Source organism: Danio rerio, chromosome 14, assembly GCF_052040795.2.
Source record: "Danio rerio strain M-AB ecotype USA chromosome 14, GRCz13ab, whole genome shotgun sequence".
Lineage (NCBI taxonomy): Eukaryota > Metazoa > Chordata > Actinopteri > Cypriniformes > Danionidae > Danio > Danio rerio.
Genome location: NC_141034.1, coordinates 36,366,039 through 36,384,054, shown reverse-complemented (window position 1 = coordinate 36,384,054; position 18,016 = coordinate 36,366,039). Strand labels below are relative to the sequence as shown.

At 34.1% G+C, this 18,016-nt stretch overlaps 1 protein-coding gene and 1 long non-coding RNA gene across 13 annotated transcripts in view; one reads left to right on the top strand and one right to left on the bottom strand.

Moving 5' to 3' along the window:
• fgf13a (fibroblast growth factor 13a) overlaps positions 1-18,016 on the top strand; it is a 224,527-nt gene that overhangs the window by 200,765 nt on the left and 5,746 nt on the right. For all 12 annotated transcript variants that reach the window (XM_087280431.1, XM_087280425.1, XM_087280427.1 and 9 more), the window contains 1 exon segment: positions 12,225-12,423. In XM_087280431.1, coding sequence (XP_087136557.1) covers positions 12,225-12,423 — 199 coding nt within the window.
• Positions 1,987-18,016, bottom strand: part of LOC147833984 (uncharacterized) — a 131,192-nt gene continuing 115,162 nt past the window's right edge. The window contains exons 5-6 of the long non-coding RNA XR_015507692.1: positions 12,189-12,338; positions 1,987-3,763 (exon numbers count right to left, since the gene is read on the bottom strand). This is a non-coding gene — a long non-coding RNA (uncharacterized LOC147833984). The remainder of the gene's footprint in view (positions 3,764-12,188; positions 12,339-18,016) is intronic.

The window sequence follows — 18,016 nt, the reverse complement described above, 5'->3', positions numbered from 1 at the left end:
TGATTTTGTTAGAGATCATGTGATGATAAAAATATGTGTAATGGACAACCCAGAGGCTGAGCACATTGTAAAACGTCTGAAATGTTGTTTTGGTCATTAGAAAATGCATTAACTATTTCAGTGTTAGTGTTAATATATTATTAATGACCTCCAGAATAGTCAAGAGCATCTGTGCTCATGCCTTTAACGCCAATGCGTTTCGGCATCATCTTCTGAGGGATTTATTAAATGAAGATAAGATTTACGTAGCTTTTCTTATCGCAGCAAATTACGTTTTCACTTTTGATATTTGGCTAGATAACTAGATAATCAGGAAGTGACAATTTTGTTCTATTTTACTCATTGGATGGACACTCTGCTTTATTCGCACTTAACAGCAAGCCATTTCTTTTTTTCGGTGAGTTCAAAATAACAAGAATCCATCTCCAGCCTGCCATTGTTTCTATTTCTGACAGCCTGTAGTGATGACGGGCGATTCACAAATGAATCTTAGATTTACCCAGATCTTCGCAGTGAACCGGTCGAACCAGTTAATTGAATTGAACTGTTTTGTCATGAAACGGTTTGCGTCTTCAGTAAGAATCTAATTACTTACTTTTTAACATACTGGATTCCCCCTCTGACTCACAATAAACCAATATCCTGAATTATTCAGTTATTGGAACAGTACACTGACTTATCTGCTGTGATAAAACAGACCTGATGATGATGAGTGTGAGCCGACTGTTTCCTCACAGCACGCTCTCTCATTGAGTGGGTTTGTTTCTCATTTGTGTAAATATCCTCATTTTTAATCTTTAGTTTTTGTTTTTCCTTTAGCACTTGCAGTTTTGGCTTGTGTCTTTTGAAATAATTGTGAAATAAGTATGCAGTACAAATGTACTACTCAAGTTTGGGATCAGTACATTTTTATAAATGGAAAATAAACATTTTATTCAGTAGATTCAGTTGCTCAAATGTGAAGGTAAATAAGTTATACACTATATTTTTTAACCTTTATATTCATCAACAAATCCTGAAAAAAGCATGATTGATTTTCAAGAGCCATTTAAAAACATCATGTTATTGTGCTTTGTGGATTCGATGGTAAGCATGTGCTATTTATCATCCCTATTTCCTGCCCTCATCCTCTCAACACACCACTCTTTTGTTTTTGTTTATGTTATTATAATAATTATGATGAATTATTCCTGATAAGTCGTTATGGAGAGCAGCTCTACATAATGCATTTGTGCTCCATTTGGTTGTAATTATTCTGACCTTCAGCTGAGGCTTTAGCTGTTATTAACAGAAGAGGTGTTTATGAGGCACAGGACATAGCAGTAATCTGTTTAAACTGAAGAGATGCACAATAGCTAAAAGAAAGATTGGTTCTGGCTGATATTAAAAGAGTACCTATTTGCCCTTTTTCTAAGATGTCTCAGGTGCTTGTAGAATGTGTCTGTGAAGTTTCAGCTCAAAATATGTCACATATTACCTGTACTTATTACTCAAAGCTGTAAATTTATTTAAGCTTTTTTCATGTGTGTCTCTTTAAATGGTAATGAGCAGCTGTTAACTGTCACTTTTCCAGAAGAGGGTGGTGTATTTACAGCAAGTGATTTGGTTAATTCTGGAACAACAAACTAAAGCTGTTTTAACAGTGCAAGTCTTGATGCAAAGATCTGATCATTTGATAATGTCAATTTTTTGTGACATCTGTTTACATTCACTGTAAACCCAATGGAATCTAATAACTCTGTTTAAAAGTATCATTTATAATAAAATTACTCTGTTATCAACAAGGTGGACTCTTTTTGCTAATAATCACTTAGTCAAATGTGAGTAAAAACATCTGCTATAAATCTGCCTTTCTGCCAGTGTAAATGCAGCCTAATTATTTTAAAGTCATGTCAGTTTAAAAGTTTGAAGTTTGGTTTCTGGGCATGTACTGTATATCAACATAATGTATCAAGTGTATAAAGCACACAAAAGCACACAGAATTTACTTAATGTTGTTTATTGCGACATATATCTTCTTGTACTACAGTAAAGGCATTGGAGGGAATTTGGAAACAGTGCTCCATCTGAATGAGTGTTAAGCACAGTGGGTAATGTTGTTCCTCCACTTTGCAGCTTATAAGCCAGAAAAGGTGAACATGTTAGTATTTCTGTCCAGAAACCTTCATACTTAAACTTTTTTTTTTTGTTGTTCTAATCTCTGTTTGTTATGGTAAACCCACAGAAAAGGTATATTTGGTGTCATTTATTTAATCTAATTTAAATTATTTTTTCTGCTGTTTTTGTTTGCTTCATTTATTAATGCAAATGAATTAGTTGGTGTAATTTATTTTGAGATCACTGTAATTTGTATTGTGATTGTTAACAACTTCCTTGTTGTTATTTCCTCATAATAATAATAAAACAAGTAAAGATGCAGAAATTGAAAGCATGCATTTCATTTCGCTATATAGTGTGATTAAGGCTGTTGTTTGCAACCCAGTCTCATTCTGAAAAAGTACCTCTATATACATTTCTAGAGTGCGAAATACATCCCAGGAGCTACATTTTTGCTGTTTTTGTTTTCGCAAATCCACTAGAGGCCGCTGTGTGCGCTTTTTGCTATCTCAAATTTCTCATGAGTGCCATTTGTGCCTGCTGTTCTCACGTAAAACCACTAGAGGCCGCTGTTGACTGACTGAATGACTAACCGATCGACTGACCCAGCCTCCTCCTTTCCTAAACCCAACCAATTGTATTGATTGACCCGCCCACCCATTCCCCAAACCCAACCAACAATTTTCAAAAGCAGTCCAGAAAAAGAAAAGCCCTCGTCTGATTTTTACCAAGTTTTTAAATTTTACCACATTCTTACTGTTATTTACTTGTTCATTTTATTTTTTGGATTCTGTTATTGTCTTACCCGCTTTCTGGAACTGTTTTTCACTGCACTTGAACCTCGTTGTTGTGGTCAACTCCTCTCTGCGTCTCAAGTATGCCAACGTACATGGCGAGCTAACAGGACAAACGGGATACATCGGGTAAAAAGTCTATAAGGAGGTAAGCGGTCAGCCGGTAGGTGCGAAAAGAAATGCCGCCATACTGCCCCCTAACATTCATTTTAAAGTTGAAATGCAGCCATACTTACTTCTGGCTACATAACGTTTACAGAATGAGCCTAAGTTGTTTTTTCGCAATCGAATTGCTGCTGTGGCACAGGCGAGGTGAAGGCATGCAATGCCGGTTCAGCATTGTCCACCAGTCATCGGCGATGGATCATAGCATTGTCTATCGACTCAACCCTACTTGCTAACTTGCTTTAGAGCAGATTTTCTGCTTTGTTACTAGATAAGATCTCTTAAAGTCCTCACCTTCAGTGAACCCACCACAGTGTCTTCAACATATTACTAAGTCATAGCTGAATGAAGACGCATCCTACCATCATGTGGTGATGTTTACTGTATCCAAGAGTCGTATTGATCTCAGATGCATCCATGTTTGATGTTCGCACATAATTGCAGATCAAACCTCCTCTTCAGGCTGACCTCTGACCCTCAGAGTGAAGATCCTTTTAGCTTTAAAACCACTTTTAGGTTCTTGGGTGTTTACGGGATGTATGCTGGCGCTGAGCTGACAGCCTGTCCCAAAGGAGGTGCGATGTCACGGTTGCGCTGTGACATCAGGAGTGTTCCTGTCAGTGCGTGTGGGAGCTCAGTGTCTGCATGAGTCAGCTTAGCAGCAGGACGACTCCTGTTGGCCTCGGGCCGGCTGGAAACTGACTGTCCTGTGATGTGATTGAGAGATGAGGACACTTTTGGACACATGATGAAGGGACATTTTCAGCATTGCTGCAACTATAACTGCTACTATAACTGCATATGTGTGTTTGTTATCGATTCCCTTCAAGGAAGTCACCACTTTGGAGCTATTTAGCAACACCTCTGAACATCTTAAAAGTATATTAAAAACAGTGCTCAGCATAATTGAGTACACCCCATTTCAGAATTTAATACTTTTATCTATTTCTCAATGAATGTAGGCCTTATATTTTTGAAGAATTTAAACCAGGCGTGTCCAAATTCAGTCCTGTGGGGCTAGTGTCCTGCAGATTTTAGCTCCAACTTGCCTCCACACACCTGCAAGGATGTTCTAGAAAGCCTAGTAAGAGCATGATTAGCTTGCCTAGGTGTGTCTGATTAGGGTTGGAACTAAATTTTGCAGGACATCCGCCCTCCAGGGCCGAGTTTGGACATGCCTGATTCAAACAAAACAAATTTATTAAACAGAAATATTTATAAAAATAATGTTTTAGTCACTGAACGTCTTCAGAAATAAGACAGTAATACATTTAAATTCATGTGAAATATTGGGGAAAAAAATACAAACTACAAAATTTCATTAAATAAAAAAAAAATTGTTTCTCTTGATTTTTGCTCTAACATAAATTTTAGGGGGTCGGGGGATTTTTTCAGTTGGACTCTATTTTGATTGTTTCTTCAGATGTGTCTGTTAACTGTTGACTGTAAAGGTTTTGTTTAGCAGAACAAGTTTTCAACAATATTTAAAATCAGAATATCTGTTAGGAACATTATGCATTAAAATGCATTAAAGGAATCACATATGGAGAAATAAAATTTCCTCTTTTTATTTGACCTATACAGTAGGTTATTGTATTATAAAATTATTTTATAACTCAGTGGCAATAGCCTTTTAGGTACTGTGCTGACAAATAAAAACTGTGCTTGTGAACTTATGATTATTTTAGCAATAAAATTTAGATTACAAGATGTTGCAAAGTGTCATGAAAAAAATACCTTTGCCTTGCCTTTTTAACACTGTGTTTACTGTGGATGCGGCTATTGTTGCAAATCAATTTCTACATCATCACAGAAGTAGCAGGATAATATCAAAAATAAAATCTGGTATATAGTGATGCACTAATATAGACATTTTTACTAGCAATTCTAGTTGAAAAATTCTGGGGCAAATTTAATGCAAGGTGTTACTTTGATTTCTCACAGGCTGAAATGAATCATGATTAATCATTGTCCACTCGATAATGCTACATGCTTTATATTCATTCATTCATTCTTTTATTCATTCTCTTTCGACTTTGTTCATTGTTTATCAGGGGTCACCACAGTGGAATGAACCGCCAACTTATCCAGCATATGTTTTACGCAGCGTATGCCGGTACCGCATGTCTTTGGAGCACCCGGAGGAACCCATGCAAACACAGGGAGAATATGCAAACTACACTCAGAAATGCCAACTGACCCAGTCAGCACACAAACCAGATAACTATATGATTTATATTTTAAATCTAAATAATGATCTGACTTTAGCTTTGTAAAGTGAAACTCCATAAAACCTACCTGTACAAAATGAATCAGTAGACAGGCTTAATAAAAATGCTAATTCACTGCAGCTTACAGAACATCAGAAATGACAGTGTTTCCCTGGTTGATGCCTTAGAAGCAGCTGTGCTGGATTTTAGTGATATAATCTGAAAAGAAAAGGTCGTCTAAACTTTTATAAATCTTTCTTTTACTTTTTTAGTTCAATTGATACCTAAAGTTTACATAATTGCATATACAGTGCTCAGCAAAACTGAGTACACCCCATTTCTCGGTGAATACAGGCAATGTATTTTGGTGCATTTAAACAAAACAGATTTATTAAACAGATATATTTATTAACATAAAATTTCAGTCACCAAACATATTAAGAAATCGAAAGATAATACAATAAAATATTGCAAATTTTTTTTTTCTGTTAATTTTCCTCTTCTTTAAATTTGTATTTAATATTTTTCTATAACATATAAATTTGGGCGTACTAGTTTTTGGACCGTTAAGGCAAGTTATTTTGTTATATAAGCTCCAGATTTGGCTTCAGTACTGACTAATCTAATGTATATGCACAAATATAATATTGTTTAGCTTCCTATTAAAAATATGAATTTAAAAGATAGATTTGTGAGGGGCGTACTTCTATATGCTGAGCACTGTACAGTAAGTAATGCAACTCAAGCAGCTGATAAAATTGTCTTAATTGACCAACTCAAATTTAAAAGGAAGAAAAATCACGACTGGTAAGCTTATGCATGTTTGTTGGATCCATAAGCAAACATGCATGTAATTCATGCAGGAAACTGAATAAAATAATAATTCAATTTGCTGTCACTTAATCTGTTTTGTCCTGTATAAATCCCCAACCTGTGGAGGATTTTCCTTTAGGCGCATCGTCCTCTCAGAGCTCCTGTAAAACTTTCCCCTAGTGATGTTTGCAGCACGACACACAGATTATTTACACTTTCTTTCTTCCCTTGGCTCTGATGAAAAACATAATTTGATTCACAGCTCCCTCCGTAATATTTCCACATCATTTGCCACACTCAAACAGTAAAGATTACAGCCACAAGACCCTGAGGTGCTGTAATCCATTTGAATAGAGCCGTTCAGTTACTGCAACAGCAGCCCAAGGCCCAGCGTGGATATTAATCTGAACTCTTCTAATGACTTTCTGTTTGAATTTACTGTGCTCGTGCATTTAAGGAGATTGATATGCTATGAGCATTTGGATTTGAAAAATCAAGTATCATAAATCTATTATGCATGTAATATTACCCATATAGGACTGTACAATACTTCTTCAAAATGAAATATGAAACATCCAGCATTTTAACTTTAAAACTGTCAGAGTTCATGCCGGTTTGCCAAGCTTTTCAAGCTTTACTAGGTGTAAAAGTACACAGAATTCATGACTTGGTACAGTCAGTTGTTTTTGGTTCAGTTCAGTTTCTTTACAGTTAGGGAGAAAACAATACAAAGACATAAACAAGATGGTTTATTTTATTCATTCATTTTCCTTTAGCTTAGTCCATTTACTCATCAGGGATCGCCACAGCGGAATGAATCGCCAACTTTTCCAGCATATGTTTTACACAGAGGATGCCCTTACAGCTGCAACACAGTATTGGGAAACATCCATACACTAACACTATGGCCAATTTAGTTTATTCAGTTCACCTGTAGCGCATGTCTTTGGACTGTGGGACACCCAGAGGAAATCCACGCAAACACAGGGAGAACATGCACACTCCACACAGAAATGCCAAATGACCCAGAGAGGACTTAAACCAGCCACCTTCATGCTGTGAGGTGACAGTGCAAACCACTGAGCCACCGTGTCATTCTTGGTTTATTTTAATTTATTATTATTGGCATTTGTGAACATCAACAGTTTAAACTTATTATATATGTATATATATAACAATGCCAAAAACTGCGTGACAGTCAAGTGTTCACAAACTTGATTTAGTTTGAACCTCTTTTTTTGTGTTATAAATGTATGTTTAAGTTGTCAGCAGAAACTTTAAATCTGAAAACAATGAGGCAGAGATTAAACAAACTTAATATGTTTATGTGGAAACTCTGATTTAAACAATATTCCACTCGTAAAACATGGATAAAGACCCCCAGTTTATCCATCTGGAGGTGTGGATCCATGAGCAGTTACTGTGGCTTTACATAGGCATTGATTTGTTTCCAATGCGCTACTGAGTTAGCGAAAGAGTTAGACACCTCTTGAAAAGCAATTAGTTAGCCAGATAACATGCAGAATAGCGTAATTTACTGGTGCTCCATGCACTGTGTCTCATCTTTTCACCCTCTCACAGTGTTTGCAGTATCCTAACGAAGCACACAGTCAATACAGGATCAAGCCTGGTGGGAGGCGAGCGTTTATAATGACTCAATGAAGTGCACACGCTGTACTCGCACACACATTCAATGCGGCCGATCCATAGAGCGATCCATCCCCAAACTCCATTAGCATGTTTATGCAACGCTACAACATAGATTGCTTTTGGAAGTGCTAATGAGAGAGAGCACAACAACAGACCAAGAGGAAGAGAGTGAGGATTATTAGGGGGAAAAAACAACAGATAAAAGAAGAAATGGTGATTTTAAGGTTTTGGTGGAGGGACAGAAATACATTTTATTACACTGGGCCAAAGTTTTTTTTTTTTTAATTAGCTGCTGTTTTTGTTCATTTAAAGTGCAATTAACGATCAAATAATGAGTGTTTTTAACAGTGTTGTTAAGTATCACTGAGATACTGAGTCTCATTTTAGTTTTTTACCAGGTTTAAATGTTTATTATGATTTTTACATTTTTTTAAAGTTTTGTTTTTTTAGTTTTACTTTTATTTTAGTAAATCAAGTTAAAAGGTTAAATTACAAACTTGAAAACTGACTTCTAGTCTCAAATTTTAATCAGTTTTTGGATCATGAAGTTTGAAATTATTTAAAGGCTATTTTTAAAGGCTCAAAATTCTGGAATGTTCTGTGTGGCTGTAATTGCATTGTTGGACATTTGGTTGGATGCCTTGGGTAGCTGCTAAAGTGTTGGTACTGTAGATGGTTATTATGCTGTCGTTAAGGGATTATGGTTGACAGGGATGGGCAGTATTTACAATATATGTATTTCAAATACATATTTTAAATGCAAAATAGTATTTTGTAATTTGTATTTGATATGGTTTATGAAAGTAGCTCAATATTTTGTATCAAAATACTTTAGTGTCTTTTATTTTTGTATTTTTAAAATACTGTAAAAATACTTTGTAAGAAGTCTACATGATGACATCATAAAAATGTGGCCTTTAATAGTGGTGTTTTCACAGTTATTTGCCAAGGCTTAAGATCAGACTACACAATTGATATTGAAGAATATTAAAGAAGTTTATCAATACTTGGAGTATGGATGGAAACTATGCATCATATATAAATAAAGTAACAGACAAATAGCAGGTGTAGATTTGGGCGCAAGTCAAAATAAGACAGGAAAACAAGACAAACAATATAAATAAATTCTATATTGGCGAAACCTATGGTTTCAAATGCCAGTAGCTGATTTGCAGATGCTCTTTATACATAGGTAATTACAAACTTTGACATGGTTTATCAGTATGAGATAAAAAATATTTAATAATACTCTAGTCTACAGACTAGAGGTCAAAAACTCCTAACTCAGGTTTTATGACAGCAAAAACAGATAGCTTTTTATATTGTGTACTTAAGAGCACACTTGCAAAAAAATCTTGATTTCTGAAAATGACTAATCCTGGTGATTTTTCAGAAATTGTAATTTTTCATTGAGTATTGAAAAATTCAATTGCAAAAAATAAAGTAAATAAATAAATAAAAAATATTGTTTTTCATGATGTAAACAAAACATTTTAATTACCTTTACATATATCACCCTTTTAAAATATACTATAACAAATATAACTGTTAAGAGATGGTTGCAATTTTCACAATAGATATACAGAGAGATATAGTATTTATACTATTATATATACTATTTTTCAACTGATCATCTGCATTAAATAGTTTTTACAGTGATTAAAGAGATCATCTTCAAGACAGGACTTTCTATATGAAATTTGTACTTCCTCTTGTAAAGGTGAATGAGGTGCAGAGAAGCTGAATTAAACTTGCTCAGAGAATTGCTGTTGTTATCAGTCATTGTTTATTTCACTAAATCAGTTTAATGGTGAAGGGATTGATCCAATAAGCCTATTGATGGAAGGTTTGCAAAGAAATGTCATGCTCTCTTGTAAAAATATTTTGTAGTATTTTTAAAATGCAGTATTTTAATTTGATACATTTTGTGGCTGCTGTATTTTGTAGTATAATTTGATGCACTTAACATGAAGGTATTATGTGCTGTTGCTAGGAGGTTGCTTTTGCTAGACGGTCACTTGAATATTGTTATTTGTGTGCTATGGTATTCTAGTTAATTTCTTTTGTTTTGCTATATTGTTGAAAGGATGCTATGCCTTGTTATATATGTCTTCCTCATAATCGAAAACTGCTGTGCAGTTGCTAGCATGTATTATCATATTGCTAAGACAGACAGACAGACAGACAGACAGACAGAAAGAAAGAAAGAAAGAAAGAAAGAAAGACACACTACAGCGGTTGTTCTCTCAAGTTGTCCTGCCAAGAACTAAGGCTAAAGACTAAAGGTGACCGTGCCTTCAGAGTTGCGGCTCGGGAACTCTCTCACTCTAGCATTAAGAACTCTGGGCTCAGTTTAACGAAAATGTAAATACAACTTGGATAAGCTTTTAATTAACAGTATAGTGAGCTGGTTTTATATTTGGTGTTAATTGTACTTAGATTTTTACCTGTTTTGATATACCTTTTCGTTTACTGTAAAGCACTTTGTGACTTCTTGTCTGTAAAAGGTGATATACAAATACATAATAGATTAGATTAGATTAGATTAGATTCAACATTATTGTCATTACACATGTATAAGTAAAAGGCAACGGAATGCAGTTTAGGTCTAACCAGGGGGCTGTTTCATAAAAGTTGTTTAGAAAATCTGGGATTAAAGTCGAAAACCTGACTTCAGTGAGCCGAACTAAACGTCCACTCTTAAATTGGTTCCATAACAGCAAGTTGAAGATCATTTAATCAAACTAATTTGAGTTTAGTTTAAACAATCTAGATAACTGCTCCTGCATGTTACTGTCGTAAAACCTTAAGGGTCGAGCATAGATGCATTGATTATGTTGTGTGCTACCATGGACTTCGAGAACTGAAAGAGCTCTGAAAAGAGACAGCTGTTTACATTGAGTGAGTTGCGTTGGTTTTTGAGTTCAAACATAATAATTTAACATAATAGTTAAAAACTACAGTGCAGCTTGCAACAAAGCGAAGAGATTAGGCTGACAGGAAATTTAACATTTTAATAAATATTCCATAATTTAGGCCTATTAACGTTAAATGAAATATTTGTCACAATACAGTGAAATTGTTCTTGCGCGGGTGAGAGAGAATATGCGCTTACTGCCAGTTGTTGCTTGCAAGGAAAAGTTTTAATGCATTGCAAACTCACTGTAACATACTAAATGTGCTTAACGTGAGCACATTACGTTTTAAATTATGCATGCACTAGCAGCAGGATTTTTAATTTGCTCCTGAAACCGCTGCAAATTGCTGCTTTCCACTTGTGTTTCCTTTGGGAAAATATCTTTATATTAAAATGAGGTTACTGCTCGACTTGGATCATCTCCTGATTATTCCACTCAGGGTTCACAGCTTTAAAGTCATTCTTTAAGAAATGTAGCGTACTTCAATCAGTGCTTTCCTAATATTATTTTCTTTATAAAATTTTTGTCATATATATATATATATATATATATATATATATATATATATATATATATATATATATATATATATATATATATATATATATACACACACATACATATATATATATATATATATATATATATATATATATATATATATATATATATATATATATATATATATATATATATATATGTGATATATTTTGCTCATAGATATATGAGCAAAATTTGGAACTAATCTAGCAAAAACATTTACTCAGATCAAATTAGTACACCCAATTTAATATGTTAGAGGAAATATTAAATAAAATTTTAATAAACAGGGAAAAAAATCCACAGAAACATTAAAAAAAAATTAGTTGAAATGTTGTGGTTTGTATTTGCAATAACTTATATATTTGTATTATCATTCTATTCTTAAAGATGTTTGGTGTATATATTTACTATAAAGTGACTATAAAGTTTTAATCATAATTAAGAGGTTAAGCGAACTAAAATGGAATCAAGTTACAGCAGGTGAATGTTAACATTACCTTGATTAAGCTTGAACTTAAGACTTAGCCTGAGAGTTAACCTGCCCCAGACCAGGCTAGTTTCCCAGCATAAGTTGCCATTGTATGGTTTGATTTATGAAATCAAATCAGCCATTAATAAATCTGACTTACCAAAATAAGCCTGGCTTTTTCTCTAATCTTGGTTTATGGAACAGCCCCCAGGAGTGCAATAGCAGCAAATGCAGGATATAGGTATATGTTATAAAGTGCAATTATAGAAAAACTTTGGTCATATTTACAGATGGATGTACCATGAACATTGTTTTATCAACTATTAACAGATATTGTAAGATTATTGATAGATCATTGTAATATATACAATAGATGAATATATGTACAGGTTGCTATTAATAATCAAATGTATGCAGATAGATAATTACTTGTGATCAGATTGACAAAAAAATCAGTAAAAACTATGTTTGTGTATTTATTGCATTCATCATATGCAACATAAAGGATGTGTTTATGTCTCAATCAAACCTTCATCTGTTGTTCTGCCTCTCTCTTGCTGCACAGGAACACTTCACACCAGAGTGCAAGTTTAAGGAGTCTGTATTTGAGAACTACTACGTGACGTACTCCTCCATGATCTACAGACAGCAGCAGTCGGGCAGGGGCTGGTACCTGGGCCTGAATAAAGAAGGAGAGATCATGAAGGGCAACCATGTGAAGAAGAACAAGCCTGCTGCACACTTCCTCCCCAAGCCTTTGAAAGGTGAGTTAACACCTCAATACAGTCACTCTTATTACTGTTCACACTAGGTGCTCTTGATGTTTGGAAGCAAGAATAAAATATTGTAAATATTAGTTTTATTATTTCCTGTTGTTATATAATAATAACAACAACATTAATGACACATGAACTGCAGTTACAATTACTATCGAAATCTTAATTATTGTTATGAAATAACTCACAGATCAATTGTACTATCATGATATTTTATAGATTTGTTCAAATGTTATAATAATAGAACTATTATACATTGTATTATTATTAAATACAGTTCAGGTTTATTGATGTGATTTTCCTTTGTTTGCATATTTTAAATATAATCAAATATAATAATAAATAATAATACACTAGTTTTTCACAACTTTTTTTGTATTTTTTTTGCTATATATATATATATATATATATATATATATATATATATATATATATATATATATATATATATATATAAAATATATATATAAATATATATATATATATATATATATATATATATATATATATATATAAAATATATATATATATATAATATATATATATATATATAAAATATATATATATATATATATATATATATATATATATAAAATATATATATTATATATATATATATATAAAATATATATATATATATATATATATATATATATATATATATATATATATATATATATATATATATATAAAAAATATATGTATATATATATATATATATAAAATATATATATATATATATATATATATATATCCCTGATCTTACTTACTCTTTCTCAGATTTCATACCCAGAGCATCTGACATCATGTCACTCACTTAGGACATGCGTTAGGGCAGGGCTGCTCAACCCTGTTCCTGGAGATCTACCTATTTGCAAAGTTCAGCTCCAACCTTGATCAAACACACCTAAACTAATTAAATAGGACCTGAACAGGTTGATCTTTAGGAACAGGGTTGATCACCCCTGCGTTAGGGCTTCCCCTACCATAATACATAAACACTGATTGCCGTAAAACTCATCAACTGAAAGGAATCATTTTCCTCCATTAACAGCAAAGAAAGAGTTAAACGAAAGCATTTATTGATTTGATGCACATATAATAGCCTACCAGCCATACTGTACATGTAAAGCAAAAATAATGTTCTTCAATTGGGTCACGTTCAGCGGCAGTCATCCTTGAACCAATCTCAATCATTGTAAGCTGCTTGCCTTCTGTCTATTCCCTTACTTCGTTTGTTAGATGTTTGCTCAAAAACTAGAATGCCTAAATAATATTAGCAAAAATTTCCTGCCCATTTCTTTAATGAAATAATCCACATATTGTTTCATACTTCATTTGTGCATTTTGTTCAAGTAACTGGGTGTTTTCTTCAAATCTTATCACTGGATTGAATGGGCAATATCAGTGATTATCAACTGATAGAAATGGGCCAGTAGGGGTCTTCTGCACCTACTAATAGGCTTAGAAGGCTGTTATCATCCATTCACATGGTTAATTAGCTATACTAATAGAGAAGAGTCCAGATCCAATCTGTTTTTTTACATTACCGTGACGGTTGGGTTTAGGGTTGGGGTAAGGGTAGACGTTAATAAAATACAATTAATGAGGAATTTAATAAATTATATAAATAATTCTCGTTAACTTCTGGCCCCAGCTGTACGTGATCTATAGTTGATTAACCATGTAGATGGATGATAACAGCCTGTACTGGGCTAGATAATGGCCCCTACAGGCCTATATCTATCAGTTGATAACCACTGATAATGCCCATTGAATTGAGTAATAACATTCAAATCGGCTGAATTATGGCACTTTTTAGGCAATAAAAACACTATCCGCTATAAATAGGAGTTAAAATTGCTCTTTTAAAAGCTTCAAGTAATCACAAATGACTGTAAAACCCAATTTATGGGAAACCTTGATAACTCATCTACTGGACAGCAAATTAACCAAAAGTCATCCTGTATTTATGCGTTATATCTTCTTTCATAGTCAAAATGAAATTTGACTACGTCCTCCTTTTTCCTCTTGAATGCTTCGGAGCTTTGAATGCAGGGTCTGCACTTTCACTGTCTCTCCAGCTGTGTTTAGTCTCTCCGGCTGTGGACGATGGAGGTTGTCTGGAGCATTTCACACACAAGCACAATCAGAGCGTTTACAGCAGAGTCTGTGGATGATAAAGCAGCTTTTGACAGCAAACAGAGCTGCACGACTCTATCCAGGCCACTGCAGGCACCTCAGAAAACCACACAGCGCGGCTTTGTTCAACTCTGAAAGTTCCTTGTGACTTTCATCTGCCGGCTGCGCACTTTCACTGTCAGCGAACACAGAGACACTGCACTCTATAAGCACAATTCACAGTTCTCTGGAAATGTGTTGTTGTTGCTTTAGAAAGAGATGGAAGGGTCTTGTGATGAAATATGAAAGTTTACATTTTTACATTAAAGGGGACCTAATATGCCCCTTTTTACAAGATTTAAAATAAGTCTCTGATGTCGCTTAAGTGTGGGTGTGAGGTTTCAGCTCAAAATACCAAACAAATAATGTTTTATTATTCTTCAAAACTGCCTCTTTTAGGCTTAGATCCAAATTGTACCATTTTGATGTCTGTCGCTTTAAATTCAAATGACAAAGAGCTCCATGCCCTCTTTTTAAAAAAAGGCGGACATACAAATGCCTTGTGTCAGCATAGTGGCAGATTCAAAACAGGACTGACATTAATTCTGTGAAGCTGTCAAAAAAGTAGTCTATAAAGACTACAACGTTCATTTTTTGCTTTCTACAACTCAACATTCGTAATGTCTCTTAGTCGCTGGCATATTATCTTCGGCATGCTGTGTTCACACCAGATGTGGAAAGCATGAATAAATTGGGTTGTTCGCTTATTAATAGACGCGTGAACATTTTGAGATTACTCGTTTCATTCTCAGGTGTACTTTGCTTAATTCGCACGTCAAATTCACTTCACAATAGACGTGGATTTGCATCATGGGCGGGGCTTTTTTCTGCTCGTTGACTCTAGTTTTGTTGTTAAATGGCTAACTTGGCTAACTATTGAGAGAGTAGCTGTGCTTTAAATGCTTTAGCACCGTAGATTTGTTCAGCCCCATGTCTGAGTCCACTAGATCTTTTCTGTCAACCCTGAAACTATACATGGATAATGGAGGCTTTCAGTGGTGCTTCTGACTGAGCAGAGCTCAGTTTGATAAACTGTTGCCCAGTTTGTTGAACTGAAGACTAATAAGGAAACTTGAGGCTTTACTTGAAAAATAGATTACAAAGTACAACAAAAATGACTGAAGCCAAGCTTCCAGTGAACTGGCAAAACAAAACAGACACAAGACACAAAAAACACAACAATAAAGTGTTACTTAGCTCCTCGAGAGAATCAGGAGAACATCGAGCAATCATGGCTCAAGACTGAACGCACTAGCTTGTTACACACAAACTTATATAGGCCAAACACAGGTGTTGCTAATCTAGCTTGAGTAGTGGCACACAGCAGATGACGGGACAGTGGTGCTCTGGAGGATGCGTAGAAATTAGACACTAGTGTGTGAAAATTGAGGAGCACCACCATCTGGTTAGGAGGAAAAATGCAGCTTAAAAATAAATTCTTACAACACCAACAACAGGCACTACATCATAACCACTCCCCTACAAGAGCAAGCTCCTGATTGGTTAACGCAGCGCGAATGTCTGCTGAAGTCAGTCAAACGCACAAAGTACTCAACTCATGCTGCTTCATTCCCGCGAATCGCGTCATTCACACAAAACATGTCGCAGGATGTCTATTTGTGTCTTTGCATTGACTTAACATGTAAATCACTCACGCTTGACGCCTTATCCACGTCTGGTGTGAACGCAGCATAATGGTGGATGGCTGCTTCTCACTCCTGCTTATGAAGGAGAGGTGATGTTTAAACCCCTTATTAAAGTAATTTTTACTTAATAGGTCCCCTTAAAGAACATCCAGATGTTGGATTCAAGTGGTGTACGTCTCATATACTTAAATACCTTAAACTTAATAGCTACTTCTAAAGCATTTATTAATCTTATGGGATGTTAATTTCATAATGTTTATTGACTCATTGAAATCAAATGTCAAAACATTTTATTAGATGATGTCTTAAATAAACTAAACTAATAACATTAATAAATTTCAGTTGTATTTGTTTTTGAAACTAACATTAATAACAGTTTTTCTAAAAATGTTGCAATTTCTATGCTGTGAATTTGCTTACTCTGAATATAAAGTAATACACAAAAAATTAGTGTTTTTATTACTGTATACCTGTTAAAGTAACACTTTTTTTTTGCAGTTATCACAACAACAAAGTCTGATACTGTTATATGCTTATTTCAGATGTGTTCATCTGACATTTAAAGTTGTTTAGAGGAAACTCATAACCATAATTTATCTCTTAATGAAGATGAGCTGTTCTGTAACCTCTAAAGCACTGTGCATTTGTATAAAGCATCACATTCATCATTTGACTCATGCTATAGAAATTAGTTTTTGAACTAAATGGCTGATATTTTCACACAATTCAGCTTCTTACAGGAATCAATAATGCTTTTTGGTGCTTACAGAATTGAAACAAGGTCTTTGATTAGATTATAATTAAAAAACGGAGGCTTAGGAGTTGAGAAACGTTTTGCTCTCCGAGGAAATGTCTCAGCCCTTGAAAATGCTTTTGCTTTTTCTAAAGTGGCTTGTCGTGTGGCGAGCGGATAATGGTGAAGGCTGGTAATGTAAGAGACAGCAGGAGTTATGCATTAGCTCTGACTGACAGGCTGACGCTGCTTTACACTGCATTCATTCAGTGTTTCACTAGGTGCATTTCAGAGGCCAGCGCACAGTCACAGATTTAGGCTTGAAAAAAATAACTATACAAAAAAGCCTTATTCAGGATACATTCTCTTAAAAAACAACTGTCTTGAGGTCCACTTGAACTGGAAGTTGCTGCGGATTTTTATTCCAGCAAGATTATTTTTTTATTAGAATATTGAGTAGGGGTTGTGGCTAAGCATATTTCACCCAACCGTCAAACAGATAGACAGATTTTTAGGGAATTAATTTAGTTAAACATAAATCAAAGAATGCAAAGTTAGCATTGTACATTTTCTAAACTGTTTTCTTTCTGAATTATTGATGGATATATTGATAGATTTATTGGAAAAGATGCTTTGCTTAAATTTAGCCTTTTTTTCATCTGTTCAGATGCTTGATAATGTTTGTAAGACTTTAATGTGTGGTTCTATATATTAATGTTAGTAAATTCAATAATTTAAGGTGCAATATTTAAAAATAAGTAGAAATAAAAATTAACAATGTTTTACAGAATTGCTTAGTCATGTTAGATGTTAAATTATTCATAGACTACTATTTAAAACATAGGATTTATTCCAAGGCTGTATATATTTGATAAAAATGCAGTAGTAATAAACTGTAGTATTGTGAATGGATTTTTAAATGGTAATTTCTGTGATGGCAGAGATGATTTTTGTGAAATTCTTCTAGTTTGCTGATTTTGTGTTGAGGTTATTATCAGAGTTTATCTGCATTTATTTTTAA